The sequence below is a fragment of the Gobius niger genome, assembly GCF_951799975.1.
Source record: "Gobius niger genome assembly, chromosome: 6".
Classification (NCBI taxonomy): Eukaryota; Metazoa; Chordata; class Actinopteri; order Gobiiformes; family Gobiidae; genus Gobius; species Gobius niger.
In genome coordinates, this window is record NC_136857.1 from 19,394,353 (window position 1) to 19,420,537 (window position 26,185).

At 41.0% G+C, this 26,185-nt stretch overlaps 2 protein-coding genes across 3 annotated transcripts; one reads left to right on the forward strand and one right to left on the reverse strand.

The window, feature by feature from the left end:
• Nucleotides 1-79: 79 nt before the first annotated feature.
• On the forward strand, nt 80-8,404 carry znf341 (zinc finger protein 341). The gene is made up of 16 exons (XM_079558972.1): nt 80-140; nt 873-983; nt 1,067-1,257; nt 1,509-1,658; nt 1,749-2,045; nt 2,824-3,007; nt 3,081-3,174; nt 3,263-3,353; nt 3,425-3,602; nt 4,453-4,697; nt 4,776-4,984; nt 5,078-5,174; nt 5,993-6,125; nt 7,498-7,609; nt 7,695-7,765; nt 7,826-8,404. The coding sequence occupies exons 1-16, from the start codon at nt 110-112 to the stop codon at nt 8,281-8,283; spliced, it is 2,652 nt and encodes an 883-aa protein (XP_079415098.1). The 5' UTR covers nt 80-109; the 3' UTR covers nt 8,284-8,404.
• Nucleotides 8,405-10,740: 2,336 nt separating this feature from the next.
• itchb (itchy E3 ubiquitin protein ligase b) lies at nt 10,741-25,873 on the reverse strand. 2 transcript variants are annotated; one of them, XM_079557576.1, is made up of 24 exons: nt 25,749-25,873; nt 23,938-24,029; nt 23,716-23,857; nt 20,922-21,046; nt 20,579-20,707; nt 20,446-20,497; nt 18,762-18,934; nt 18,361-18,604; nt 18,083-18,178; nt 17,779-17,953; nt 17,638-17,698; nt 15,420-15,504; nt 15,185-15,313; nt 14,673-14,745; nt 14,528-14,599; nt 14,350-14,438; nt 14,081-14,240; nt 13,864-13,997; nt 13,639-13,779; nt 13,443-13,563; nt 13,260-13,364; nt 12,984-13,080; nt 12,830-12,902; nt 10,741-11,067 (listed from the first exon to the last, which is right to left on the reverse strand). In XM_079557576.1, the coding sequence occupies exons 2-24, from the start codon at nt 24,005-24,007 to the stop codon at nt 10,968-10,970; spliced, it is 2,646 nt and encodes an 881-aa protein (XP_079413702.1). In that variant the 5' UTR covers nt 24,008-24,029; nt 25,749-25,873; the 3' UTR covers nt 10,741-10,967. The 2 variants fall into 2 exon arrangements, with proteins under 2 accessions (XP_079413702.1, XP_079413703.1); XM_079557577.1 differs by having other exon boundaries at nt 14,081-14,236; nt 14,346-14,438; nt 25,749-25,863.
• Between the last annotated feature and the right edge of the window lie 312 nt (nt 25,874-26,185).

The window sequence follows — 26,185 nt, forward strand, 5'->3', positions numbered from 1 at the left end:
AAATGTCCTAACAAAATGATATAACTTCGAAAGCACGGCACTCTCTCGCGTCTTCAAATAGGCAGGCAGTGCTAGTGGAGCACCGATCCCGTAGTGAGACAGCTTCAAGATGGCGCAGGCAATATTTGAGGTGCTGGAAGGTATGAATAATATGATTATTACCGCATAATTCACTCATGTAAAATCACAACGACAATTACAAAGCCACGAATCTAGATTATTTATACGTGCAAATCCTTATGAGCGTGGCCCTCCTATTTCCTCCACAATATGAAACAGTGAAGAGGTGATATTGTAAACAAACTGATTAAATGCATAATTCATTAACTGTTATATAAGAAAACAATAGAAATGTGCAATAGTAGTGCACTTATTTGATTTAGTCAGATATGTATGTATAACATTATGTTATATATGGTGTAATACCATAGTGTGTCATAGAAACGTCCTAAACACCACAGCTGCATGCCTCATCTATTTTATGTGTTTTTGCATCATGACCAGGGGACTACAGATGTTAAATAGGCCCTGGCTAATTCTGACTTTTTTTTTTTAACCATGTTTATTCATGTGTATTATGACATTGCACTGTCCCCTGTGAAATAAACTAATCTTATCCAATTACTGTGTTGCCTTTTAATTGTATACATTGTGTCCTTATTATTCTAAATCAAAACATTTTTGCACTTAGCAGTTTATTTATTTTTGTTGTGGGGAGCACACCTCCCTTGAGATTTACAGGCAAAACATGAATGAATGGCCTTTGTTTATTTTGTCAATTCAGAAATACAATAGGATCATATTCTCTAGTTGTGGATAAACTTGTACATCCCAGTCTTATTCCATACGATTTGTTGTGTGCTTTTTTGTAGGAATGGACAACCAGACTGTTCTGGCAGTTCAGTCACTTCTCGATGGCCAGGGTGGAGTTCCAGACCCCAACAATCAGAACGTGTCTGGGAATTCCACTATACAGTCTATGGGTATGTAAAATAGCTTGCATATAGATTATAGATTACATATACACATGTGAATTAAATGACATGTAATCATGTGTCCGGCACAGATGACGAGGACGTGTTTCTGTGTGGGAAGTGTAAGAAACAGTTCAACTCGCTCCCTGCTTTCATGACACACAAGAGGGAGCAGTGCCAGTCCAATGCCCCATCCCTGTCCACTGTGTCTCTGGCCTCTACTAACGTATACACCCCTGTCCCATCCATCAGCTCGGTACCACAGGCTCCTACAAATAGACAGGTACATTTTTAAGAAATTCCTGTGCATCCAAATGTTATGCTCAAGACAAAATGATGTCTAGGATTTGTACATTTAGCCAAAAGAGAGTAAAGTTGTTATTATTAGAAGCCACATCATTTTAATGGTGAACTGCTGCAGACTGCAGTTTCAGAAGAGCACATTAAGTGTAGTATTAATAGCTGTTTCTGACCAAACATCAATAATATGTAATTGCCATGGAGAAGAGTATAACATGTTTTTCTTGTTTGCAGGTGTCCACATACATCACTGTGCCCCCCTCCCCTCTAACTCACACTCTGGTCCAAGGAAACGTCCTGGTCAGTGATGATGTGCTCATGTCGGCCATCTCTGCCTTCACCTCCATAGAGCAGCCCATGGCAGCCATGCAGACACCAGTGCAGGTGTGCAAGAAGAACATGCAAACTCAGTCAAAGTTGTTTTTGGCAGAGGATAAAAGTTGGCTTAACTTGTCCTCTGTTGTTTGCCCCCAGAGCAACCTGAGCATGCACACTGCTGGAGTATCATACCTTCAACATCACCATCACCACCACCACCTTCATCATCACCACCAGCAGCAGCCCCAGCAGCACGCTCAGCAGCATACGCAGCAACAGCCGCAGCCATCCCAGCAACCCCAGCTGCCCCCGTCCCAGCAGAATCTGTCCTCTCAGGTCCCAGCCAGCCACAGCAACTCAGTGGTACAAGTGTACAGCGCATTGCCACACATGTCTGGAGGAGCCAGCACAGAGATCCACACGTTAGGACTTCAACCATTTCACCCCGTACAGGCAAGTGAACAGTGAGCTTTTTTTAAGAGCCCTAACGAGAACCAGGTGATATGGCCATATTAGTCCAGTGCTCAGGTCCAGAGTGAGGCTTACATTTCAGTTTTACAGTCTTTTTTAACAGTCCTCCTGATGTGAGAGAAATAAAAACTCTAACAATGTCTAAATCCAGAATGAAAGTGGCAGTAACAATATTCATGGTTTAGCTTTTGTTATTTTCCTTGTGTACGTATTGTTCTCTACAAATAAACATTCCTTGCCTAAAAAAAGCGACAAAAATGATACGAAAAGGAAGATGAAAATGCGACGAAAACGCAACAGAAAAGTGACAAAAATTGACAAAATAGCAACAAAAAATATATGAATACAAGTATGAAAATGCAGCAAAAGACTGTCAAAAGAGCAACAAAAAAGTGTAGAGAAAAAAGTGCCAAAAGCGCTGAACATGTGGCATGAATGTGAGGACAACCCAACAAAAAAGCGATGGAAAACAATGTCAAAAAAGTGACAACAGCACAAGGAAAAAGATCCATTTAGATGAGTTTTGTAGGTCTTAGCTTTCAAATGAGGCGTTACACTGGCCTATAGGCTGTGACCTTATGGATTTAGGTAAAGCTGAACTGGAGATAATGCACTCAGTTAAGGCGGGGGTTAAGAGGTTAATCCAATTGCAATACTTTTCAGACATGGCTGATTTTTTAAATTCTTTTCAAAATTGTGCTGACCTATTTTGTTCCGCCGGAAACTCTAACCGTCATCCTCATGTATCCCATTTCCACAGGTGCCCAGTCAGTGTGTAGGGAGCCAGCCCTTCACCGCTCCTCCCGTCTACAGCCCCGAAAAACAAGGCTCCAAAACCAAAACGTGCAGCGCCTCCAGCAACATGAACGAGATGGGAGAGTTCGAAAAGGTCATCATTCCCAAACGCCCGAGAAGCAGCAAAAAGGGCGCAGAGGGAGCGACTGGTTCGTATTGGAAACGTACCAGATAGATAGCATAATGATCTACCTGGATGTCTGACTTTTGTCTTTCCAATAGCAGATCATTTAAAAGGGAAAGGTCCAAAGCTCAAGTGTAATTTCTGTGACAAAATCTTCTGCAAAAACTTTGACCTTCAGCAGCACATTCGGAGGTTTTTTGCTAAACCTGATAATACTAATAATAAATAGCATGACTTAAATGAACAATTACTTCAACTGCATGTTTGTTTTCCTATTCAGTCACACAGGAGAGAAGCCCTTCCAGTGCATTGTCTGTGGCCGTGCGTTTGCCCAGAAATCCAACGTGAAAAAACACATGCAGACGCACAAGGTAACTCTGAAACTGTCTATGCACAAACAATGCGACAGTCAACAGTGTATAATTAACTGATGTCTCCAAAGGTGTGGCCTATGGGAACGTCCAGCACAGTTTCTCGGTCTCCAGTCACAGTCAAAGTGGTGCCCGTGTCCTCCCAGGAAGAAGACGTCAATGGAGGCCAGCAGCAAACAGAACTAGAGGGTGAGGAGCCACCGCCACAGAGTATCCCCCCACACTGTGAGGAGCAAGAGGGACAGACAGGTAAAGATTACAGTATCTAGAATTACGGTTTAATAAGTGAAGGTGATGCCATATTCAAAAACATGTGCTTATGATGTTGGTTGGAAGGAATGACGACACAAACAAATAAATATGGCTTTAACCTCTTAACCCCCACCTGAACCCAGTGCATTTGATCCAGTTTGGCTTTACCAAAATCTAAAAGCTTCTTGAAAAAAGCGTTGAAACAGCCACAAAAACGAGGATGAAAAATGTGACAAAAGAGTGGCAAAAGAGCGACAAAAACATGCAGGAAAAGCAGCAAAAACTCGACTAAAGAGTGATGAAGAAGCAACAAAAAAGCCTCAAAAGAGCGACAGAAAAACGTGACAAAAATGGGATGAAACACTGACGTAAACACAGAAAAAAAAAGCGTCAGAAAAGCAAAGAAAACTTTGAAAACACGATCAAAATGTGATTAAAAAAAGCAGCGATAACGTGACAAAAAAAGATGCGATCAGTTTAACCGAGCGCATTTTCTCCAGTTCAGCTTCACTTAAATCTAAAAGCCTCTCGACTGGAGTTTACACCCTCATTTGAAAGCTACGACTTACAAAATTGATTTTTTTTTATCGCCGCATTTTTCTCACATTTTTGTCATGTTTTCGTCGTTTTTTTGTTTTGTTTACATAGTTATTTACATAGAGGAAACTTGCTCAGTTCAGGTGGGGGTTAAGAGGTTAAGCACAGCATACTGACACTATAACAATTTGGTTAAAGAATCTTCTGCATCAAGAAAAGGCATTGAGTAGTTATAAACTTCAAGAAGGCAAAAGTGTAATAGACACACGTGTAAAATGTCCTGTTAAAGTCCAACTCTCTTTTCTTTCAGACGATGCAATGGAGCTGGAAGAAAGGGTGACATTAACTCAAGCAGACGCAGAGACTGGCCAAGTGGACGCTGTGCAGAACGGCCACTCACAAACCCAGAACCAAAGCACTCAGAGCCAACAGGAGCAAACCCAACCCAAGCAGATGGTGGTGGTCGACAGCTCCTACCAGTGTCAGTTCTGTCCCAACAAGTACAAAACATACTTTCAACTCAAATCACATCTAACCCAACACAAATGCGAACAGGTCAGTGGAAGCTGTCAGTAAAAAAACAAGCAAAAAAAGCATCGGATTTCCCCTTATCTTCAAACGTCTCCCTCGCAGGTTTATAAATGTGTGTTGAAGTCCTGCTCCCAGACCTTTCAGAAGCTGGATCAGTTCCTCGAGCACATCCGAACGCACCAGGAGCAGCTGACGTACCGCTGTCACCTCTGCAACAAAGTGTTCCCCTCGCTGTTCGAACTGGGAGTGCACCAGTACTCGCACTGCTTCTGTCCACAGCAGAGCACACGCAAGGAAGCCGCAGTCTACAGGTCGGGCGAGCCCTCCTGACTGTTGGCAAATATGGAAGTGATTCAAGGCTAAATTAATTTATTATGTTTGTTTTTTTAATTTTTTTTATGAAGGTGTTTGAAGTGCCAAAGCAGATATTCTACACAAGATGCACTAGAACAACATCTCCTCACTGCTTCACACAGCTTTCCCTGTCCCCACTGTCAAAAGGCATGTTATAATAAAACACACTACAAACAACGAGGTTATACTGGCTGACTATTAGGGCTGGGTACTGTTAATTTTTTTTCAATACCAGTACCAAAAACCAACCAATACTTGGCTTTTGGTACTGATACCTGAACAAAACCTTTTTCAATACCCTTTATTTGTCATATAGAACCATAAAACAGATTAATGTTAATTTATTCCTTTTCCTAGAAACTGTATTTAATTACAAAAGGGCAGAAAAAAACACTTTTCCACTTTTTCCCAATTTGTCACATGATTATTTCCCCAATTTTTTCCATAATTGTATTTTTTTCCCCAATGTTGTTTTGTTTTGTTTTTTTTGTTTTAATTTTGCCCCAATTTTTCCACATTTTTTTTCAAATATTTCCTACTTTTTCCCCAATTTTCCCATAATTAAATTTCCCCCCCAATGTTTTCATAATTAAAAAAAAAAAAAAAAAATACTAATTTTGCTCCAAATTTGACCCTTTTCCCCAATTTTTTTTTCAAAAATTTCCTCAATTTTTTCAGTTGTTTTCCCAAACTTTTGTTTGACTTTTAAATATAACAACTTGAATATAAAGATTTTATATTTCTTTTTGGTACCTGCTTTCAATACTTGTATCTTTTCGATACCAGTAGAACCTAAGCCTTTTTTCCCCCCGATACTAGACTGGTATCGTTTAACAGTACCCAGCCCTTATGACAATAATGAAAAAAAAGAAAAAAAAAGATCTGACATTAAACAGTATATTTTGAGTGAGCTAAAACGTAGCATGTTTACAAATATCTGATCACTTGCTGTTTGTGTGCACAAGGTGTTCCCCTGTGAGAGGTACTTTAGGCGCCACCTCCCGACTCATGGCATCGGGCGAAGGTTCAAATGCCCGATCTGTAAGAAGGCCTTCAAGACTGATCACTACCTCAAGCTGCACTCAAGAATTCACTCAGGTACCAACATCTGCAACACTCTGCTTCTGAAATCACAAAACTAAACACATTTGTCCTTTTCGACGGCCAACGGGGGGCCGCTCTCATTACACAACAGACTCAGGTACTTTGAGTATACAGCATACAATACACTAACGCAGAGGGAAAGATGCTGGACCTGACTGTGGTGTTTGACACCGTGGACCACGCAGTTCTCCTCTCCGACTGGCGGAGCATGTTGGTGTTCAGGGCACAGTCCTGCAGTGGCTCAGGTCCTACCTGACTGACCGGAGCTTTGTTGTAATGGTCGACAACTATTCCTGCTCCTCTGTCCCGCTGTCATCTAGGGTGTCACAGGGGTCCATCATTGGCCAGGTCTTGTACATCATTTGTTCTTCCACCTTCACGCTGATGATGTCCAGTTCTATTTACCGGTGCTCCCTAGCACTGCCTCTGCTCTTGGCTTCCTCCATAGCGGCCTTTTGGACATTCAGAAATGGCTGGCCTAGAATTTTCTCCACCTGAACAAAACAAAATCTGAGTTTGTTCTCTTTGGCTCTTTGGCATGGATGTCCCTCAAATTCAGTCCGGGGTCATGGGCCCAGTCCATGATGCCGTCTGGAACCTGCGAGTTGTCTTTGGCTGAGAAATGAATTTCAAACAACAAATCAAAGGTGGTGTTGTCAAAGCCAGCTTTTTCCAGCTGCGTCTATTGACCAAGGTAAAGTCCTTTCTCTCGCGCCAAGACCTCTAGAAGGCGACTCAAGCGATTGTCTGTTCTCGGTTGGACTATTGCAACACTCTCTACTCTGGCCTCCCACTGTCATCACTTCACCGGTTACAGTTAGTGCACTGGTTCATCCAGACACAGCCACATCACTCCCTTCCTCTCCTCCTTGCACTGGCTCCTGGTCCGTTTCCGGATTGATTTTAAAATGTTAATGTTTGTTTTTAAAGCCCTTAATGGTCTCGCTCCGCTAATTGGGTTGTTGACCGTACATCGCTCCAGCAGGGCTCTCGGGTCCGCAGATCAAATGGTTCTGGACGTGCCCAGATCCCGGTACAAACAGTGGGGCGATCGTTCCTTTAGGGTTGCAGCGCCTAAACTGTGGAACAGCCTGCCCCTCAGTCTGCATGTTCTCACGGACCTGTCCCTTTTTAAGTCCAGATTAAAGACTCATCTTTTCAAACTGGCTTCTAGGAGTCTAGGATGTTTTTAAATTGTTTCATCTTTCTGTGAAGCACTTTGGTCTTCCTTGTGTTGTTGTAAAGTGCTATATGAATAAACTTTGATTGATTGATTGAAAGCTAGTAGCACTTTTACGACACACACCCAAACAAATGTAGGCTCATACAATGCCTTTGATAACTTAAGGTTCTGATATGTTTTCAGGAGAGAAGCCATACAAGTGTTCCCTCTGTGATGCTACATTTAACAGAAAGGACAAAGTCAAGAGACATATGCTCATCCATGAACCCTTCAAAAAGTACAAATGTCCGTTCAGGTATGTTTATGTTTCGGGATAAGTTTGTAATCAATCAATTTGCAATCAAGTTTATAAGTCAACCCCTTTCCCATAACCCCTTCAGAACACACGTGGGCTGCACCAAAGAGTTCAACAGACCAGACAAGCTCAAAGCACACATTCTGTCTCATTCAGGTGAGAATGACAGATCCACAATAATGAAATCAGAGTCTAACCTCATGATTTGTCGTGCAGGTATCAAGCCATACAAGTGTCTATTCTGTCAGAAGACCTTTAGTCGCAGAGCTCACATGTTGGAGCATCAGCAATCTCACACGGACAACTACAGATTCAGATGCTCCTCTTGCAAAAAGGGCTTCACCAGGCAGAGCTATTACAGAGACCACAAGTGTCCGGCGACGGGGAGTGGCCCAGGGACTGAAGACGAGGCCGGCGACGCAGACGAGGAAGAAAAGTACGGGGATGGAAATGGCAGCGACAATCAGTTTACAGACAATCAAGGACAAGAGGCGGAGGGTTCGAGTGATGTGCAAATCAGGGCGGAGCAGGACGAGACGTCTGAAAATGATGAGAACTGTCAAGCCGCCTTGTCAATTGTGGTCAGGGACGAACAGGAAACTGAAGATGATGGAGAGATGGAGCAGAGAACCCATAATCTGGAGCAAGACTGTTTACAGCAGACGTGTTTGTAGGCTATGATTGAAAATTTTGAAAAAGTATATTTCTATCTTCATGTAAATAAAAATGCCTGTGGGATATTTTTCTAATGCCAATATCAGCAACCAAAAATGTACAAATGTGAATAAAATATATTTAACATGCACTACTGTCATCACAATATTCTGCCGTAAAGACACTTTTTTATTAAACACAACAACACTGTTGTTGCAGTGTTGTTGTTACTTTATCCACTTTCTTTTTTATCTCTTTTTTGTCACTTTTTTGCTGCACTTTTTTGTTGCATCGTCGTCGCTTTTTTGTCACATTCATGTGGCTTTGTTTAGTCACTTCTTGATACTTTTTTTTTGCTTGTTTTCTTCTCGTTTTTGTTGCTATTTTGATGCTTTTTTTCAAGAAACCTTTAGATTTAGATAAAGCCAAACTAGAACAAAACTGGGACTGCGCAAGATGCGGAATAATTCAAAAATATAGTGATATTATAACACGGTAAGTATAAGTAAGTAAAACTTCTTAGTATAGTATCAGGGCTAAAAGAAAAATTATGATTAAATATAAAATATAAATATTTCAGTTTCAAGCTTCTTTGCATCATCACCTGACGCTGATAATAATTTTGTAACATGTTATGTAGCCATGCACTGAAGTATGTATTTTTAAGGGGTTTGAAGTGATTGAAATTCTTTAAATTGTACAGTAATCAACAGTATCCAAGACCAATTAAGTAATCACTTAATTTATTAATGTGACATTTTATATCACACACCTGTCATGTACATCCGAAATGAACAGGGAAAAGAAAAAATAGTGTCACCGTAAACCTCTTATTAAAACTTTTTTTTTTTACAAAAAGAAAATCTGTTATTGACACCATTTACAGTGTTTCATGTACAGGAGAGAGTGGTTTTGAAAGATCCCAAAATGATATTTACAGAATTGCTTAATAACTATGTCCCTGGGAACTGAATATCGACCCAGCTGAAGACCAATACAACACTTAAGTGAAGATGTAGGCCTAAATCTATTATAGTGGTACATTCGTTAGGTTTTCTTTAATGAATCAGTTATTATTTATGTCACATCAACAAACATCTTCTCTTTTCTAGTTCGTCCACACGCTGCAGTTTCATATCAAACACAACGCACACGCTTTTTCACTGAAGGATCATGAAAAAGAAACAAGCCTGATTCCTCACAGGTTTGATCAGAAAAATGCTGGCGAGTTTGATAATACAGACTGGTTTAGAACGCTTCTATATAAATATGAATACTTTATCATGATTTATCATAGACCATGAGTCATCAAGTGTTGACCTGATACACGGATACCGCACGACAAGGAGGCGTGATTGCACTAAATTGTTGGGTACGTGTGAAAACGGAATTTCATTTTTATGTTGACCAATAAAACTATCATTAAATAACAATATTAAAAAAAGTCTGGGATGGCACTTTCATAAGCAAATGTAGTCCGACAATTACAATCCAATCAAAAAAACGCAATGCAATTAGAAATACAGTGCCTTGTGTTATCATGAGTGTGCGACGTGTGCTTCAAGTGTGGGTATTCTTTTACAAAAAGAGTGATCGGGGAAAGCTGACCAACTTTTTTCATATCGAGAACCCACTGTTAACACTGTCTGGTTTTGTTTTGCACATGAATACAAAGATTTGATTTGTTTTTCTTTTAGATACTATTGCTATCAACTGCGACGTCCTTTTGGCAACACATCTCACACCAACTCCGTTCTACTTCATGATCCTTGTGTGAAAATGTACAAAGTCCTTCCACAGTCTGTTCATTATTAGTTTGCAAACAACACCATTTAGTAAAGGTGTGATAGTTATTAAAATACATTACTCTCCCAAAACATACCCCCCCATCCTAGATTTCAGTATCGCCGCACAACTCGATGTCCCTATAAAACTAGGGTCAGCTTAAGTCTTACCTTTATAAATAAGTGAAGCGTACAACACTTTTCACAATCATAAAGTGATTCACAGATTAAATACTATCGAACCAGGAACACAGAGCTCCTTCTCTATTCTTCTGTTGCCCCACAGTCTCCCGTTCACGTCAAGCACCAAAAATGTTAGTTCTTTTCTGAAAGCTAGCAATGTATTTAGTGTCATTTCAACCAAGAGTTACAGTTCAGAGCAAAACGCCAGAGTCGGAGTCTTTGATTGAAAGCAACTTGCGCGATTTTTTGGGTTAATGTTTTTTGCTTATTTCTATTCATAATTGTTTTCACACGGGATGGTGGTAGTAAGCTAGACATGAAAACTCCCTGAACCCTGAAAAACCTGTTCAACTTGTAGAAATAGAGTGTCAAGATGAAAAGCCAAGACTAGTTTGTGGAAGAATTAAAAGCCTGATCAACATAAGCTTCACTGTATTCTTCTAACTTCAGAGATATGCGTTCTTATATCTAAAGTGACATCTGAAGGGCGAGGTTTGGATCTCATGCATATTTTGGTGCTCGTTCGGAGAGACAGGAGAATTTTCTGTGTTTTTGGTTTCAATAATAAAAATGTTTTTTTTCGTTTGTTTTTTTGCGGTACCACACAGCCAGCACCATGAGGCCCGCTGAAGCACAGTGTGTACAGGTAGACCACAGTTCAAACATGCGGCTGCACTCTTCGTTCCACACTACAAGACCATCCCTGATTTAAACATCTGTGACGGGCAGCACACAGGTCACTCTTGTCCGAAGCCTTCTGTCTCCTCAATGGCAAACATCAGCTTCTCCTTGAGCTGTTCGTAACTCTTGTATGGAGGCAGGTCCAGTCTGTTGAAGCTAGAAGAGAGAAGGGGGGAATTAATGGTTATGTAAGTTCAACCGTTCATGGGTGCATTGGTTGGACTGATTATTATAGTGCTTATTTGTAGCTGGATTAGTTGAATAAAGCGTCCTCACAAGACGAATATTGAAGGCGAATATTTTCAATAATAGAATAAAATAGAATTTTATTGTCTACCGCGGTAGAAATTCATCTTTGGCTCACCGACACACAGAAATACAAGACTGTGGACAATACAAACATGCCCAATAGGAAAAAAATAAAACAAAAACACACACGAACAGTTCACTTCTGTGGCAATTGTATTCAGGTCGCTGCTTCATTCAGAATTCCCACAGCACAGGGGACAAAAGATTTCTTAAACACAGCCTTTTTAGCCAGTGGGACTCTGTATCGCCTCCTAGAGTTCAGAAGCTCAAACTGAGGGTTCAGAGGGTGTTGCCTGGCTCTGCCATACTCTTCCCTGTCATTCCATGCAGGGAGTTAGTCTGGTCACGGAGCAATTGGAGCAGTTTGAACGGGCGGGCCTAACACGCACAGATTGTCAGTGAAATAAACCAATCGGCGATTAGCGGACGTGACGACAGCTGTGTCCAATTAAACAAATGTTTAATTGAATATAAACTCACGCGGAGAACGCGAGGCAAAATCCTTGACTACTTCATCCAATGATTAGTTTTGGCTGATGTTAACGTTAATTGAACTAAAAACATAGAGGTGCAGCGAGTGACGTAACCTTCTCATTTCTCTGGGACGGTCGTGATTGGTTCGGCTCGGCCTTAGCCGCCAATCAACAACTTGTCTACCGTGCGTGGCCAGACCCACCTTCTTTCGTGCAGAAAGAAGGTGGGTCTGGTTTATCAGGCTACAGAGGGTGAGCGAAGCCAGAGGCACTAGCTCGAGCTTTTGTCAGTGTCCTTGCCTTGTACAGCTCACTCAAAGGTCTCTGAAGTCTTCCCACAATCTTGGGATAATTACTCTTAATAATTATTAATAATTGTGCATTAAAATTAATGCACAATTTATAGTACCACATTCCCTTTTGCCACAACTATGTGACAGCTCAGCACCATTAATTGCTCTTTGAATACCTTTACTACACCTTGACACGTAGTTACACATTGTTCCCCCTTGTGACACATTGTACTGCCTTGTTACACATTGGTCCCCCTTGTAACACATTTATACTTCCTTGTTACACATTGTTCCCCCTTGTTACACGTTGTAAGAGTACCTGTACTTACATGTGTAATTACTTTCTTGTTACCCGTACTTACACCTGGAACTCGCAGGCTGTATTCTAAAGCGTTACCAGTAACTGAGAGGGATATTGTACATCCAATGACATCTTCATGATTCCATTAGTGTGTATTGGTGGCTCTGACCCAGAGGCAGCAAAGTTGCAATTGTGGTTTTCTGGCCAGAGACACCAGGGGGAAATGAAAGACCCCCCCAAACATCCAATTAACACTTGTATTACCCCCAGAGGGACTACGGAAAGGATTTATTAAGGTAAACAAGTTACTTAGTAAAAGGTCGAACTTAAAGCAGTACTAAGTTTTGCACCAGTGAAAACGGCAAAGACACTCTGTTGTAATATCTATTTGGTCTTTTTGGTCTGGTTTGTGGGGTTTGTCTGCACTGGGACTTGGACATGTCTTGTTGTCTTCTGCACACTTATGTACCCAAGAGCCAGGTTTGTAACACTAACTTAGAGCCACATCATTCAAACTTTTAAATGGGGCTTTGATCACTCACCAGGTGTGGCTCCTGGGAAGCCAGTTTTCTTTTCCGACCTTTTCAATGCAAAATTTCTGAGGCCCATTGCTCCCTAGAAAAGCAAAACACAATAAATGAAAACACATTCAGATATTTAAATATCAATGTTGTATAATGAAAGACAACAGGTTACCCATAAGGTCAGCGAATCCGCCCACAGGCAGGCGGCAGGTTCCAGTCACAAACTGAAGAAGTCTCATTCTCTTCTCATTGTCCATCTCTTTCATAAACTGCAGATAAATCAACATTTAAAAGACTGAATATTTCGTTTTGAATTGTTAACTACTCATTTATCATCACCCGAGACCCATGATGAGCAATTCAGTTCACAATTCAGCCAAATCCCATCAAAGAACAAGGCACAGAATATATTTTGATATGAAAATGAAATAAACATCAGCTGCCTGACCTGCCAGAACCAGACGATCTGTTTGCTGCTGCGGGCGTAATGTCTGTAAATGGTGTTCCTCTGCCAGTCTCCCAGATCAATCTCCTGCATCCCACACAGCATGACCTGCAAGCACACGATTACATTTGTAACACACACACGCGCCTTTTCGATCGTCTTCAGCTCATCTATCTACAGCTGTACCTCCAGCTCTTTGGCATCAAAATACTGCAGGTACTGCTGAGGGAGGACCTCGTTGAAGCCTTCGAAGAACGCCTGAGTCTGCTCCTCCACTCCCCGAGACAACCTCCACTCAGCCACCAACCTGTGACAAGACACGCCAAATAAGCACTGGAGTCTCTTGTAAATTCAAGATCATGTAAGAGCAATATAAGCTCACCTGACGTATTCCTCTTTGTTCTCCTCTGTAACCTGGATATCTCCTCCGTCGGGTTTGAGCTCATGAGTCGAGATCTCTCCAAGAATCTCCTTATCAACAGAGAAAAACATCTCGAGGCCACACTCCTCGATGTTGTTATCCCTGATAGGAATTTATCAATAAATCAATTCACACTTTATCAGAGAAAGTCTCTGCCACAAAGTAAGAAGAAGAGTTCCCACTCACTTAATCCATATGAGAGAGTTGTAGAACTCAGGATCTATAGACTCTAGGTCTTTGAGTGTCAAGGGCTTGTTCAGGATGCGTTTGTAAAAAGGCAGCGAGAAGCCAGTGTCTATGAACTTTCCGTGGAAGAGAGCCTGTAGAAAAAGCACCTTATCGGTTTGTTAAATTGTAACGTAATTATTGTGACATTCAGTCCATAAAAAACAAAGGTACACACCATGGCAATGAAGCGTCCGATGAACTTGAAGTACTTGAGGTGGTCTGGGTTGATGTAGGAAGCAGGGTTGATTTGGAGACAGTAGTTGTCTTTCCCAGCGTATTCAAACAAGCAGTACATGGGGTTCAGCACCTCATGGGAAAGGAGGAAGAACCACTCCCTGAAGAAAACATTATGATGTGATACTTTCGGAGTAAGATGATAGTCATTTCAAAGAGATTAGGTTGCCCTTATTAAAAGCTTCGAAGTTGAATAGAAAAAGAACTTGCCTGGCAACTCCTCCATAGTCGAGGCCTTCTTCTCCAGGGAAGATGATCCAAAGTCTTCTGCGCAGATCCTGAGCATTGAAGCTCATTATCTAGATGAGAAGTCAAACGCACATTGTGAATTCTTACAAACTTAGTATGTAAGTATGGGCCAAAAAACAAATACAAAGTAGAGCATTACCTGCTGGAAGGAATCCTCAAATAACGTTTTTCTGGTCACAGTGATTTTTATGTGTTGAGACATTGACAATTGCTACACAAGACAGTAAATTGATTAAATCAGGTGTCGAAATCAAAATGATTACATCCAGTAACATGGCACATACCTGGCACCAGGCTCTGAAGCACTGCACTTTGGCTTTGAAGTCTCTGACGTAAGTGATCTGAGGCCCGTTTTCACTGTTAATACATCAAGTTACAATATTTCATTAGTATTGTGTGGCCAAAAAGCACACAAAATGTGTTTATGGTCTTGTATTCATTCAAGTGCATTCCTATTTCTAATTGCTGTGAATGTATGTATATTTAAACATATTTAGAGAACTACTACTGCTACTTTAGGTAGGTCAGGTACTACTGAACTGAGGTATTAACTTTATCTTGTTGTCGAGTAAATTATAGCTATTAATTATAGCTACTATTTCCTTTGCATGACAGCTTACAGAGCATTCAATTGGTGCTACACAATGATGTCTGTGCTTACAAAGGAGATTAATGATGAATATATGAGATTATAAAAAGTACAAGTCTTTATGGAGCATTGTGCCGTCAGTGTCCAGACACAGAAAAACTGGTTTTGCAAACAAACACAAACTGATGTGATCAGTCAAGTACATACAGTGAAGACTTTCCGGTTCGTGGATCGATGTAGGTGGTTGTTCTTCTGTTGTGGTCCACAAAATATGGGATACCATCTACAGTGAATCTCATCTCCCAACCCTCCGGAAGTGGTTTGTCATTCAACAACCTGACACAGAATGAAAAACAGGCCTTATTGAAACAATCATATATGTTTATTGATGAATAGTTTTAACCTTGGGTAGAAGATTTAGTTAAAGAAACGCCCCACTAACCCCTGAGTTCGAGGGTCCTCCCACTGTGTGGTGCGAGTTGGGTGATGAACAAAATACACTCTGCCATTGGAGTCTGTTCTCTTTTCTGAAAAATTTGTAGAAAGTGGCAACATATTATTCTATATACACTGCGTTCCAAATTATTATGCAAATGACATTTTTCTAAGATTTTCTAAATTGTCAACTCAAATGAGAGTCAGCATAATTTTTAAGTCTTTAACTGGTAGAGGATCATTTAAATGTGGTGGAAACAATTTCCTAGTGATAACAGTATTTTTTTCAAAAATAAATATAGTAAAAACCTCAAAATCCACTGTTCCAAATTATTATGCAACTCATCGTTTCAGTACATTTTAAAGCTCATAATTAACTGAAAATGGTCATTTGTTGTATTTGTAGCATTAGGAGGTCATATTTACTGAAATCAAAAGCTATTTCAATCAAAAAAATATTAACAGGTCAAGTTATATTTTAACACAGGAGCCCTTGTGTGATAGCAGCTTCAACATTCTTAAATCCCTTAAAATTGTAAGTTTTTGGACAGTTTCTGCCTGGATTCCTTTGCAGGATGTTAGAATAGCCTCCCAGAGCTGCTGTTCTGATGAAAACTGCCTCCCACCCTCATAGAAGTTTTTTTTGTTGAGGCTCCAAAGGTTCTCAATAGGGTTGAAGTCAGGGGAGGAGGGGGTCCACATCATGAGTTTCTCTCCTTTTATGCCCATAGCAGCCAGTGATACAGAGGTATTCTTTACAGCAGGACATGGTGCGTTGTCATGCATGAAGAGGATTTTGTTAGGGAAAGCACGGCTCTTCTTTTTGTAGCATAGAAGACAGTGGTCAGTCAGAAACTCCACATATTTTTCAAAGGTCATTTTCACACCTTCAGGGATCCTAAAAGGGCCTAAAGGGGCCGACCAGCTCTCTCCCCATGATTCTGGCCCAAAACATGACTCCGCTACCTCTTTACTGACGTCACAGCCTTGTTGGGACATTGTGGCCATTCACCAACCATTCACTACTCCATTGAGTTAACCATCCAGGGCTACACGGCGCTCATCAGTGAACAAGACCGTTTGAAAATGAGTCCTCATGTATTTCTGAGCCACTGCAGCCGTTTCTGTTCATCAGCATTCAATTAGCCATTTAGGGGAGGCCCGGATAGAAGGTTTATGCACAACTGCAGCCTCTGGAGGGTCCTACACCTTGATGTTTGGGAGACTCCAGAGGCACCAGCAGCTTCAAATACCTGTATGCTGCTTTGTAGCATCTGTTCTCTTAATCTGATGTGTTTGTCTGGCAGAAACCGTCCATATTGTGCCTTTATCGGCACAAAACGGAGTGTGCTCTGAATCATCCACAGATCTCTTATCTGTACGATGATTAAGCTTAATTTTTCATGAAATATTGATGGTTTTCATAGCTAGACCAAGGCATTCAACTATTTCACGCTTTTCATCAGCAGAAAGACCCTTTTTCTTTACCATATTGCTTGAAAATGATGATCTGCATAATAAAGTGGAACACCCTTTTTCAGTAGTTTTTCCCTTAACTGGGCTTAACCTGAAAACTAATCATCCCAGGTCTCTGAGATTTGTGTCAGTGATTCATAGAGCCCCAAGACACGATACCATCCATGAGTTTCATTATTATTGCTTTTTTTTTAACCTTTTTGACACAAAAATCCAATTTGCATAATAATTTGGAACGCAGTGTATATATATATATTTCTGCAAATATTAAAGGAATATTTTTCACTCTGAGATATGTTCTTACCTTAGCTTAGACAAGTTAATTTGTACCTGTCTGGTCTTCACGTATGCCCTCAGTCACGTAAACATAGCATAGCCTCTCCTCCTCTCCTCTATAGCTCCAAAATGAGGTGAAGATAGAAGATACCAAGCTTCTATCTAAGCTTGGTAGCTTAGATAGAAGATAGTTTGTTTTGAGCTCTAGAGGTGAGGAGGAGAGGCTAAATGCTAACGCCTTCTGTGCTGTGCTTACGCGACTGAGGGCACGCATGAAAACCAGAAGACCGGTACAAATGAACTTGTCTAAGCTAAGGTAAGAACATATCTCAGTGTGTAAAAACAGTGGCCTATTCCTTTAAGCAAAGAGAAATAATAGACCAATGTACATTGTGGTTCAGACTCAGTCTTGTATAACTCAAGCCCTGCAAATTAAATATTAGAAAATACGGAACATATTTGAGAAAATTTACCCCATCCAGTTGGCAGCGGACCGAGAGGATCAAACTCCTGAGATGCAGCTGGGTCTTGAGTCTGAAGCAAAGAACATAATTAACTTTCCCCAAGAACACAGCCTACATATCAAATGTAGAAGAGAAGTGAGTGTCCCTTACGCCGAGCATGAACCTTTGGTTGAACTGCTGCATGGCTCCCTGTAACTGGCTGCGCTGCTGCTGCCACTGCTCATAATTACGCACGGTCTCCATCGTAGGCCTCTGCCATGTGGTGGTTCTGGATATGTGGTCCACAAAGTACACACGGCCCATGGGGTCCAGTCTGCGCTCCCAACTACAAAACAGACCAGGGAAATGTGAGACTTCCGTCGTTAAGTGAAACAAGACAGAACTGTCCTGAATGAGATTAGGTGCTTCTGACAGAAGCGTAAACAATAGAAGTTGAAGAGCAAGCTCTTTTTACCCAGGGGGCAGCGGTTCAGGGCGTTCCCACGTAGTTCTCTTCTCCACATGATCGACGAAATAAACCCTGCCGTTCTGATCCACCCTCTGCTCCCATCTTTATTACAGAAAAAAGAGATTGTTTTATGAAACTCAATAATGCAGGTCGTTATACATTAGTTTGTTGTTCTCCATCACTGTGTGCAATAGGAACTGCTCTATTAACAATACCTTCTCACAAGCTGAATATTCTTATTCAGGCACAGTCTAATCTGCTCATACAGTTCTTTAGAAGTTTACCCTGGAGGGAGAGGTCCGGTGCTGATCGCTGGTACTCCTGGACTCACTGACGGGGCTACAGTGCTGGTGGGCTGTCTGGTAGCTGCAGACCCTGGAGTGGAGGCGGCAGAAGTGGAGCTCCTCTCTGGACCCGGAGACGGACTGGACTCTGGTGCCGCAGACCCTGCAGGGGCTGGCGTTCTGACCGGGGTATCCGACTGACCATTACTGCCCTCTACAGGTGTGGGGCCATTAGACGATAATGCTGTAAAGATTAAGAAGAAAAAAAAAAACGTATTATGTGGAAGCCTGACACCTGACACTAAATGTTTGATTTAATTTTCATTGTTTTTAACAATTAGGCTTTTATAGAGGCGGCTGTACATTTCTATGTTGAAAAACATTTTTAAAAGTTGTCATACCTGGTGAGGATGTCGGTCTTCGAGGGGTAGGGGGAGGGGGTCTGGACGGCCTGGGGGGTCTCAGCGGCCTAGTGCTTGGTGAGGGAGAGCCTGTGTTGTTGGTCAGCCTCCGACCTCCAGGGGAAGACCTGTGCTCAACACCATCTACAGCTGGAGAGTTGTCACGACTACGCCTTGAAGAAGAGAGAAGGCAAGACATTTGTGAATGAAAATAAACTCAACAGCATTAAGTCAATTGAGTTATGATTAGTGGTGGGCCATTATCGGCGTTAATGTGCTGCGTTAACGCGAGACTCTTATCGGGCGATAAAAAAAATATCGCCGTTAATCTATTCTCAAAGCTGGGTTGGGAGCTGGGTCTATACTCTGCAAGCTATGTTGACTTTCACCATGGTATTTTATGCAGGGCTTAAAGTATTCCGGCCTGAGGCCTCTGGCGCAAGCAAAGTGTATCAGACTGCAAATTATTTGTCCGTTTTTTCCACGCATTTGTGAAAAAGTTGCGTTTCCCGCACTTCTTACGGTCCATGAATGCATCTCACACGCAGCCTCGCTGTTACGAGATTCCTCTGAAACCAAAACAACTGCCACGCGGATGCTGTAGCTACTTTTGTTATGGATTAAGTTTTGCCAAATGGACGCTTTGACCAGACGAGTGAGAATCGGATAAAGAGGCAAAGAGCAGCAAGTTCTACGACTGATCCACAGTGAGTTTATTTACTTCTTCTGTGAGAACAGTCGGGCTAACGGGGTCGCATCACCCGCGCTAAAATAAGCACTAAAAGCCCCGCACCAGAGCGCGTTGTCGGACCTGCCCCGCTCCGCTCCGTGCCTCCTTCTGCAGCCGTGGTGCGGTGAGACAGGTGTGCACGGGAACGACACGCTGCGTAAACCCCCCCGAGCTGCTGACGCTGACCCGCTGTTAAAAGCGAAACGTAACGCCTTCATACTGAACAGAGCCTCGCACTGTCACAAATACCCGATTCAAGTCTATTCGTTCCGCAAACGGCGCACACAATGGCGTGAACGCGCACACGTGTCAGTGCGAGTCGGTGTTGACCCACTGGACACAAGCTTAAAGTGGCTCCAGGTCATTATTTTACAGCAGTTTTCCTTTAGGCTCAGTCCCAATAGCTCCAGCCAAATCTAACCAACAGCCTGATTAACAAACTATGACACTTAATCCTTTACTTACTAGATTATTTTGTAAAATATTACACTTTACATTTTGGTCTATACTTGTATTTTACCTCCCATATATTAAGTGTTTGCACAAATTGGGAATACATTAGGTCCAAATGCAGAGTAAATGTGTAATAAAAAAGTTTAATAAAAAATATTGGCCTAGGCTACATTGCCTATATACAGTAGCCTCTAACGTTTTTCTTTTTTCTTTTAAAGTACCGATAAGAGCACCATTAAAGTCCCGGATCGATAAGGAGAATCGATAAAAGTCCTGGTCTAACGCACCACCTGACTTGAGAAACTCGTTTTCAAAGACTTACTTTTAGTCATTTTTTGGGTAGCACACATATTCTGAATGGTTTCGGCAGAATACAAGCGAGCCATTTTAATCTAGATTAATCTAGATTAATTTCAGAATTAATCTAGATTAATCTAGATTAAAAAAATGAATCTATGCCCACCTCTAGTTAAGATCAAACTAAGGAGTATAAGAAATTACCTTACGACGGATTCACCATTAGGTTGATTAGACGACTCCCCGTTTGATGTATCTATGGAAATGGCATTAGATCAAAAAGTACAAAAAAATAGACAGAACTACTCAACAGAAAATGTCAAAGGATGAAACTGACTATGTTGAGCAGCCTCCGCGCTGGCGAACGTCTCCGGGTCGACTGTCATTCCGTCCAGACAAACAGACAGGTCTCCCACCACGTCAATCTGATCCGTGCACAACTGTAGCGTCTGCACCACCTCGCAAACTGTCAAAATGCAGACACAACATGGGGTGAATAGAGCATAGAAAATAAAATGCCTGGACAATCCATAGACTGGCACAGAAAGGAGTGAGCGTTTTAAATAAAGCCTGGACAATCGAAGTAGAAATGAACAACATTGTAGCATGGTTATAGAATATGAGGTCTTTACAAGTCTCGTAAAGATGTAGGCCTACTATCTTGTTGTGCTGACTCTCACTTTTCATGTCATTGTTCTTGAGGGTGTCGCTGACGTCCAGTGTGGCCATGCCCAGTAACACATCGGACTTGAGTGTCTGGTGGCTCCAAACGCGAAACACCAGTTTGCTGAAGGGGGTCACGATCCTGTAAAAAAAGAAAAAAAAAAAACTTTTCAGTTTGCGTTTCTACACCCAAATTGGATTCCCAACAGTCGCCCACACAAAAGCACTCCATTGAACTTGTTAACACTGGATGAATGACAAAATAGACCAGGCTGGGTTTCATTTAGCCAATATAACTGTGGAAGTTGCATGTTTTTGAAAGAGAATCTCCAATCAGAAAATTCACAAAAAGTCATGGCTCATTTCAACGGACCCTGATGTGTTTGTGTGATTGACCCCCATCGCCATTTTTTTATACATGCTTTTCCAATGACATCACGCAAAGTTCCGGGCGGCCATTTTGAATACCGAAGTAGAATTATGCAGTACTACAGCATGCAACAATATCTCTGCTCAGGATGAAAATGAAAAACAACTGATTGAAAGTGGCATTGACAGTGTTTTACTGTTATCTTCTTGAGCAATGATTACGAGTAAATAAAAATGCCACTGTCAATCAGTTGTCTTTCATTTATATCCTTAGTAGGGGTACAGATACATGTTGTAGTACTGCATAATGCTACTTTGGTATTCAAAATGGCCCCCATGACAAAAAAAAGTCACATGACTGAAAAGTATACTATTCTGAGAAGATATTTTCAGCAGATGAACATGTGCAGATGAACATTACAGTACTAATGTTATTATAAAGTTACACCAGTTACACCATGTACGTCAAAAGGCAAATGTGCACATTACAATTTGGACTTGTCCTCACCTCACTATGATGCCACATAAATGCAAACTTTTCCACAATTACAAAACGATCTGCACGCTCATCAGGAGTTTTAACAAACACTTGAATTGAAGGTAGCACAAAAGCTATTTAGGGACAGTCTTAGCATTTCGAGCCCAGCTGCCATGCGTGTTTCTCCATTACCTCCAATAGTAAACACTGCTTATATAATGACTGTCCCCCTGGGTGCAGCAGAAACCATAGATCAGGGCTATTTTAAGAAGGTCAGTGTGTACATGGGGTTAGAATTACACATACAACAGATCTGAGAACGTGTTGCACAGTTACGGGGCGCGTGAAGGATCCAGTGTAAGTTAGACAAGCCTTAAAAGATGGCTATAATGTCATTTTAGCACAAGTAACTGTAAAATTGTCAGAGAAAGAAGTAACTGGCTAAGCAACTTTATCAAGCCACTCTTGTAGTGGTGATCGTCCAGAGCTCAGGTGTCTGCACTGGGTTTCTGATGCCCAGGGAGTACTATTCATGACCAAGCACCAAAGTACATCTGACATGTTAGTGCCATCCCGGGCTCCGAGAACCTCAGGGAGTGGTCCTCTACGGGGTCCCAGAGTCAGGACTAAACACGCTGAAAGGCTGATTCAGTTTTAAGCAGCTAAAATCTGGCACAGTCTTCCTGAAAACGACAACTGAAAATATTTTATCTGCTCTCTTCGGTTTCAAATAAATTATATAATTCATGTTTATTTTTTATTGAACACATTCATCAAAGCACTGAAAAACGTGCTACTATATATTTATAAAAAGCGTGCTAATTTGGCACCAAATAAATGCCTACTGCTATAGCGCTTGTATTGCAGATACCATTATTATAGTGTGTCCCCATTTGATTACTGGTTTCAGAGAACAAGCCTATCATTTCAGTCGCTGTCAAAGCTTTTGTTAAAGCCAAGATGCACTGAGGTAATAGCAGAGTCAGTGTCTTGTGGTCGGCTGTGAGGAGAATACAAGCGTGATAGACAGCTCATTTGGATGACTAAGACTGTGTAGACCAGGACTACATTATTCTGCCGATTTGTCTAAGTAATGGCAATTGAAATTAGACTTTTATACATTCAATTTCAACTGAGAGGACAATACTTAACTCCACAGCTTACATCTTTCATAGGAAAAAAACGGTCTGATTCAACACAGTCCAGCAGTGTGAGATTATTATTAGATGATTGAGGAACATTTGGTGAATTTTGACTTGCTTTTTGTCTCTGGAGATAAATTATTAACGCATTTCGTTTTGAAGACACTCTCTGTGACTTAGCATAATTGGGAGAGTGAAATCAATATGCAGATTGTTTCCAAGAAATAGGCACTCCTTTGGGCAACCCCTCTCTGAAAGGTATACAGTATAAACCAAGTATTTCTCTTTGTTCTTGGGTACATTATCTGAGAGCTGCATTTAAGCACATAGATAGAGAAACCTTTGTTTTTGTTGTTGTCATGTCTTTGGCATATTGTACCGTCATGTCTTTGGTGTACGGTTTGTTTTTTTTGTATCGTCATATTTTGCTGTATTATCTTTTGTTGGTTAGTGACTGGAGCTACAATAAGCATTTATTGGCATACTTTGAGCATGGCTGGTTTCAATTGACTTTAGAGACATACCGGCATCGGTGCCTTGACGGAGTTGGCTTAGTGCCTAGAACACGTGTCAACATTTTCGCTTAAAAAAAATAAAATAACTTCGACAGTGTAAAATGAACAGGAAGTTCTTTGCCAGAGCGAGATAGTCAGAGGTGGAAAATGTTTTGCTTAAAATCAATTGGCTGGATGTGAACAGGAGAAGTCCTAGTGCAGGATTAAAGGGAAAGGTTTAATGGTTCATAACCTGATGATGTCCCAGAAAAATTAATCATGCAATGTATTTATTATCTTAACAATTTGTTGGTTGTCATAAACTTACACAGTGAGTGGCTGCTTCCATTTGGGGCTGTGAGTGTTGGTGCATTTCTCCGTCTTTTTGGATTGTCCATCCACCGTAACCTCCACATAAGGACTGGGCCCGAACCAGTTCTTCTTGTTTTCTTTTAGTTTTGCTGATAACACTGAAAGATGCATAGGGAACGGTTTTGTTATGGTGTAGATTCTAGATTCAATGTCTTATTATAAGGTGTTGCTTTATTACCAATGATTTGTAGTTGTGCTTTCAGAGGGTAGCCATTAGAAGTCCCTGTTTTGGTGGTTCCCCCGGCCATGACATAGGGCTGGAGTATCGACCTGTAAGGGACAATGTTACTTATGAGTGAGTTTGTACTAGAAGATAAAAGAAAAGTAAGCTACTTCTGTGCCTTGAGCAAATTAATGAATAGAGAGATCGCTGTAAGGGTCAAACAAGATAAACAGTAACACCAGGTTAAAGCTGTCCCAACTCTACATTCATAGGATTTACCAGCGTTCAAAAAGATAATATGAACATTGCAAACATTAGTCTCTCTTAAGATTCTGAAATCCCTTTGTTCAGAGGATAGCATTGTGATATTGTCAAATGCAATTGTTTAAATAGAAAGAGAGAATAATAACACGATGCAACAAAATTCACACCATCATAATAATATTGAACCAAGTACAATTCAATGTAAAACAAATATACACCACCGCTCAAAAGTTTGGGGTCACATTAAAATGTTCTTATTTTTGAAAGAAAAGCACTGCTTTTTTCAATGAACATTAAATTAATCAGAAATACAGTCTAGACATTGTTAATGTGAATGCCTATTGTCGCTTGGAACGGGTGATTTTTAATGGAATACCTACAAGGTGAGCAGAGGAGCATTTCTAGCAAACCATCGCTCCAGTGTTCTAATGGTACACTGTGTTAGTTATCGTGTTAGAGGAGTGACCCTCATGCAATTATGCTAGCACTGCTGAAAACTGTTGTGCTGATTAAAGAAGCTATAGCTGGCCAGGGTGACCCCAAACTTTGGAACAGTAGTGTATATAAAAGAAACTAGTCCGTAATCAGGTTTAGAATGACGCCACGCTGTGTTGCACTGAATAATACATCCGTGTCAGCCCCCTCATTTGTGATGCACACGGCAGGGCAGGAAGAAGTCAGGAGCTCTCTGGGTAAACTTTCACTTCTACTAAAGCTTTGGTCAATTATTCATCATGAGCGCTGACGCCGCAGACTTACTGTTTAAGTCTTTGCATATTAACGGTCTTTGAATATTAAACTTCTGTGGAATGGCTCCAATGCATCTGAAACTTAGTGACAGAACTGAACTAGTATTTTGATGTTTCCATTTAACTTCTGGTTGTAGTAGGTGGTTAGAAAGTTATAACTACTTCAGTGACTAGTTTACATAATAGGAGAAGTAAAGTCTATCACAAACACAAGACAGCTTTAATATCATGCATGCAAACAAAATTCAGAGGACTCCCACAGAGTCTTAGGGAAATGCATCTTTCAGTGTGGGATATTTGCCTAATATAAGTGTATTGTAATACACCAATAATATAATACTTGTTTTATCATATTATTGAGCTACTTGTATCTATCCACAAGTAGTTCAAGAATGATACACAAGATAGGCTATTTGTTAAAAGCATTGAATAGCAAACATCGGGACAATGACACGTGATTAACCACTAAACTATGCAAAGTATCTCTATTATCGTAACAGTAGAGAAACATGCTAAGCTAACAGTAGTGGTTAAGATTATATAATTTAATCCAACCAGAAGTTTTTGACTAACCACACTTTACAAAGAAAACATTCGAGCACAGTCAAAGTGCACAGTTTATGAAAGAGGAGACGCAGCCGAGTACGTGTTGAATGCCAGCTGGGAGCGCTGTGTTGACAGCTTAATGCCATAACACTGCGGCTAACTGTTAGCCTGCTAGCTTGTGTCATCATCATGGCTGGTTAGAAACCACAAAGTCCCTTGGCCAATGAAAACCCCAAACAGACATCAACATGATATTCGACAGCTTACCGGGGTCTGAAGAGACGCTGGTAACGCCGTGCTCCACTTCCAGCCCTGTCTACAGGGTGTTTTGGTTTCAGTCGGGGCTTCTGTTCAAGGAAGAAGAAACTTCCACCATCTTCCCCAAGCGCAGATCACGTGATCGAAACAAGGTGGGGCGCGTGCTACTCCCCTCGAGCGCCGTGATTGGCCAATGAGGAAAGGACGCTGACTTCTGACTGGGAGACCACATAAGAATAAGAATAAGAATAAGAATAAGAATAAGAATAAGAATAAGAATAAGAATAAGAATAAGAATAAGAATAAGAATAAGAATAAGAATAAGAATAAGAATAAGAATAAGAATAAGAATAAGAATAAGAATAAGAATAAGAATAAGAATAAGAATAAGAATAAGAATAAGAAAGTATAACCTGATGTCTACTATGTTTATACTGTGGATCATG

Excerpts from the sequence above, each read along its gene's own strand:
- itchb (XM_079557576.1), bottom strand. The coding sequence starts at position 24,007 with ATGGCCGGGGGAACCACCAAAACAGGGACTTCTAATGGCTACCCTCTG. Across the intron at positions 21,047-23,715 it reads TGGAAGCAGCCACTCACTGT|GATCGTGACCCCCTTCAGCA; the intron begins GTAAGTTTATGA and ends CTTTTTTTACAG. Across the intron at positions 14,439-14,527 it reads TTGAGGATTCCTTCCAGCAG|ATAATGAGCTTCAATGCTCA; the intron begins GTAATGCTCTAC and ends CTTCTCATCTAG.
- znf341 (XM_079558972.1), top strand. The coding sequence starts at position 110 with ATGGCGCAGGCAATATTTGAGGTGCTGGAAG. Across the intron at positions 1,258-1,508 it reads AGGCTCCTACAAATAGACAG|GTGTCCACATACATCACTGT; the intron begins GTACATTTTTAA and ends TCTTGTTTGCAG. Across the intron at positions 7,610-7,694 it reads AAGTACAAATGTCCGTTCAG|AACACACGTGGGCTGCACCA; the intron begins GTATGTTTATGT and ends TAACCCCTTCAG.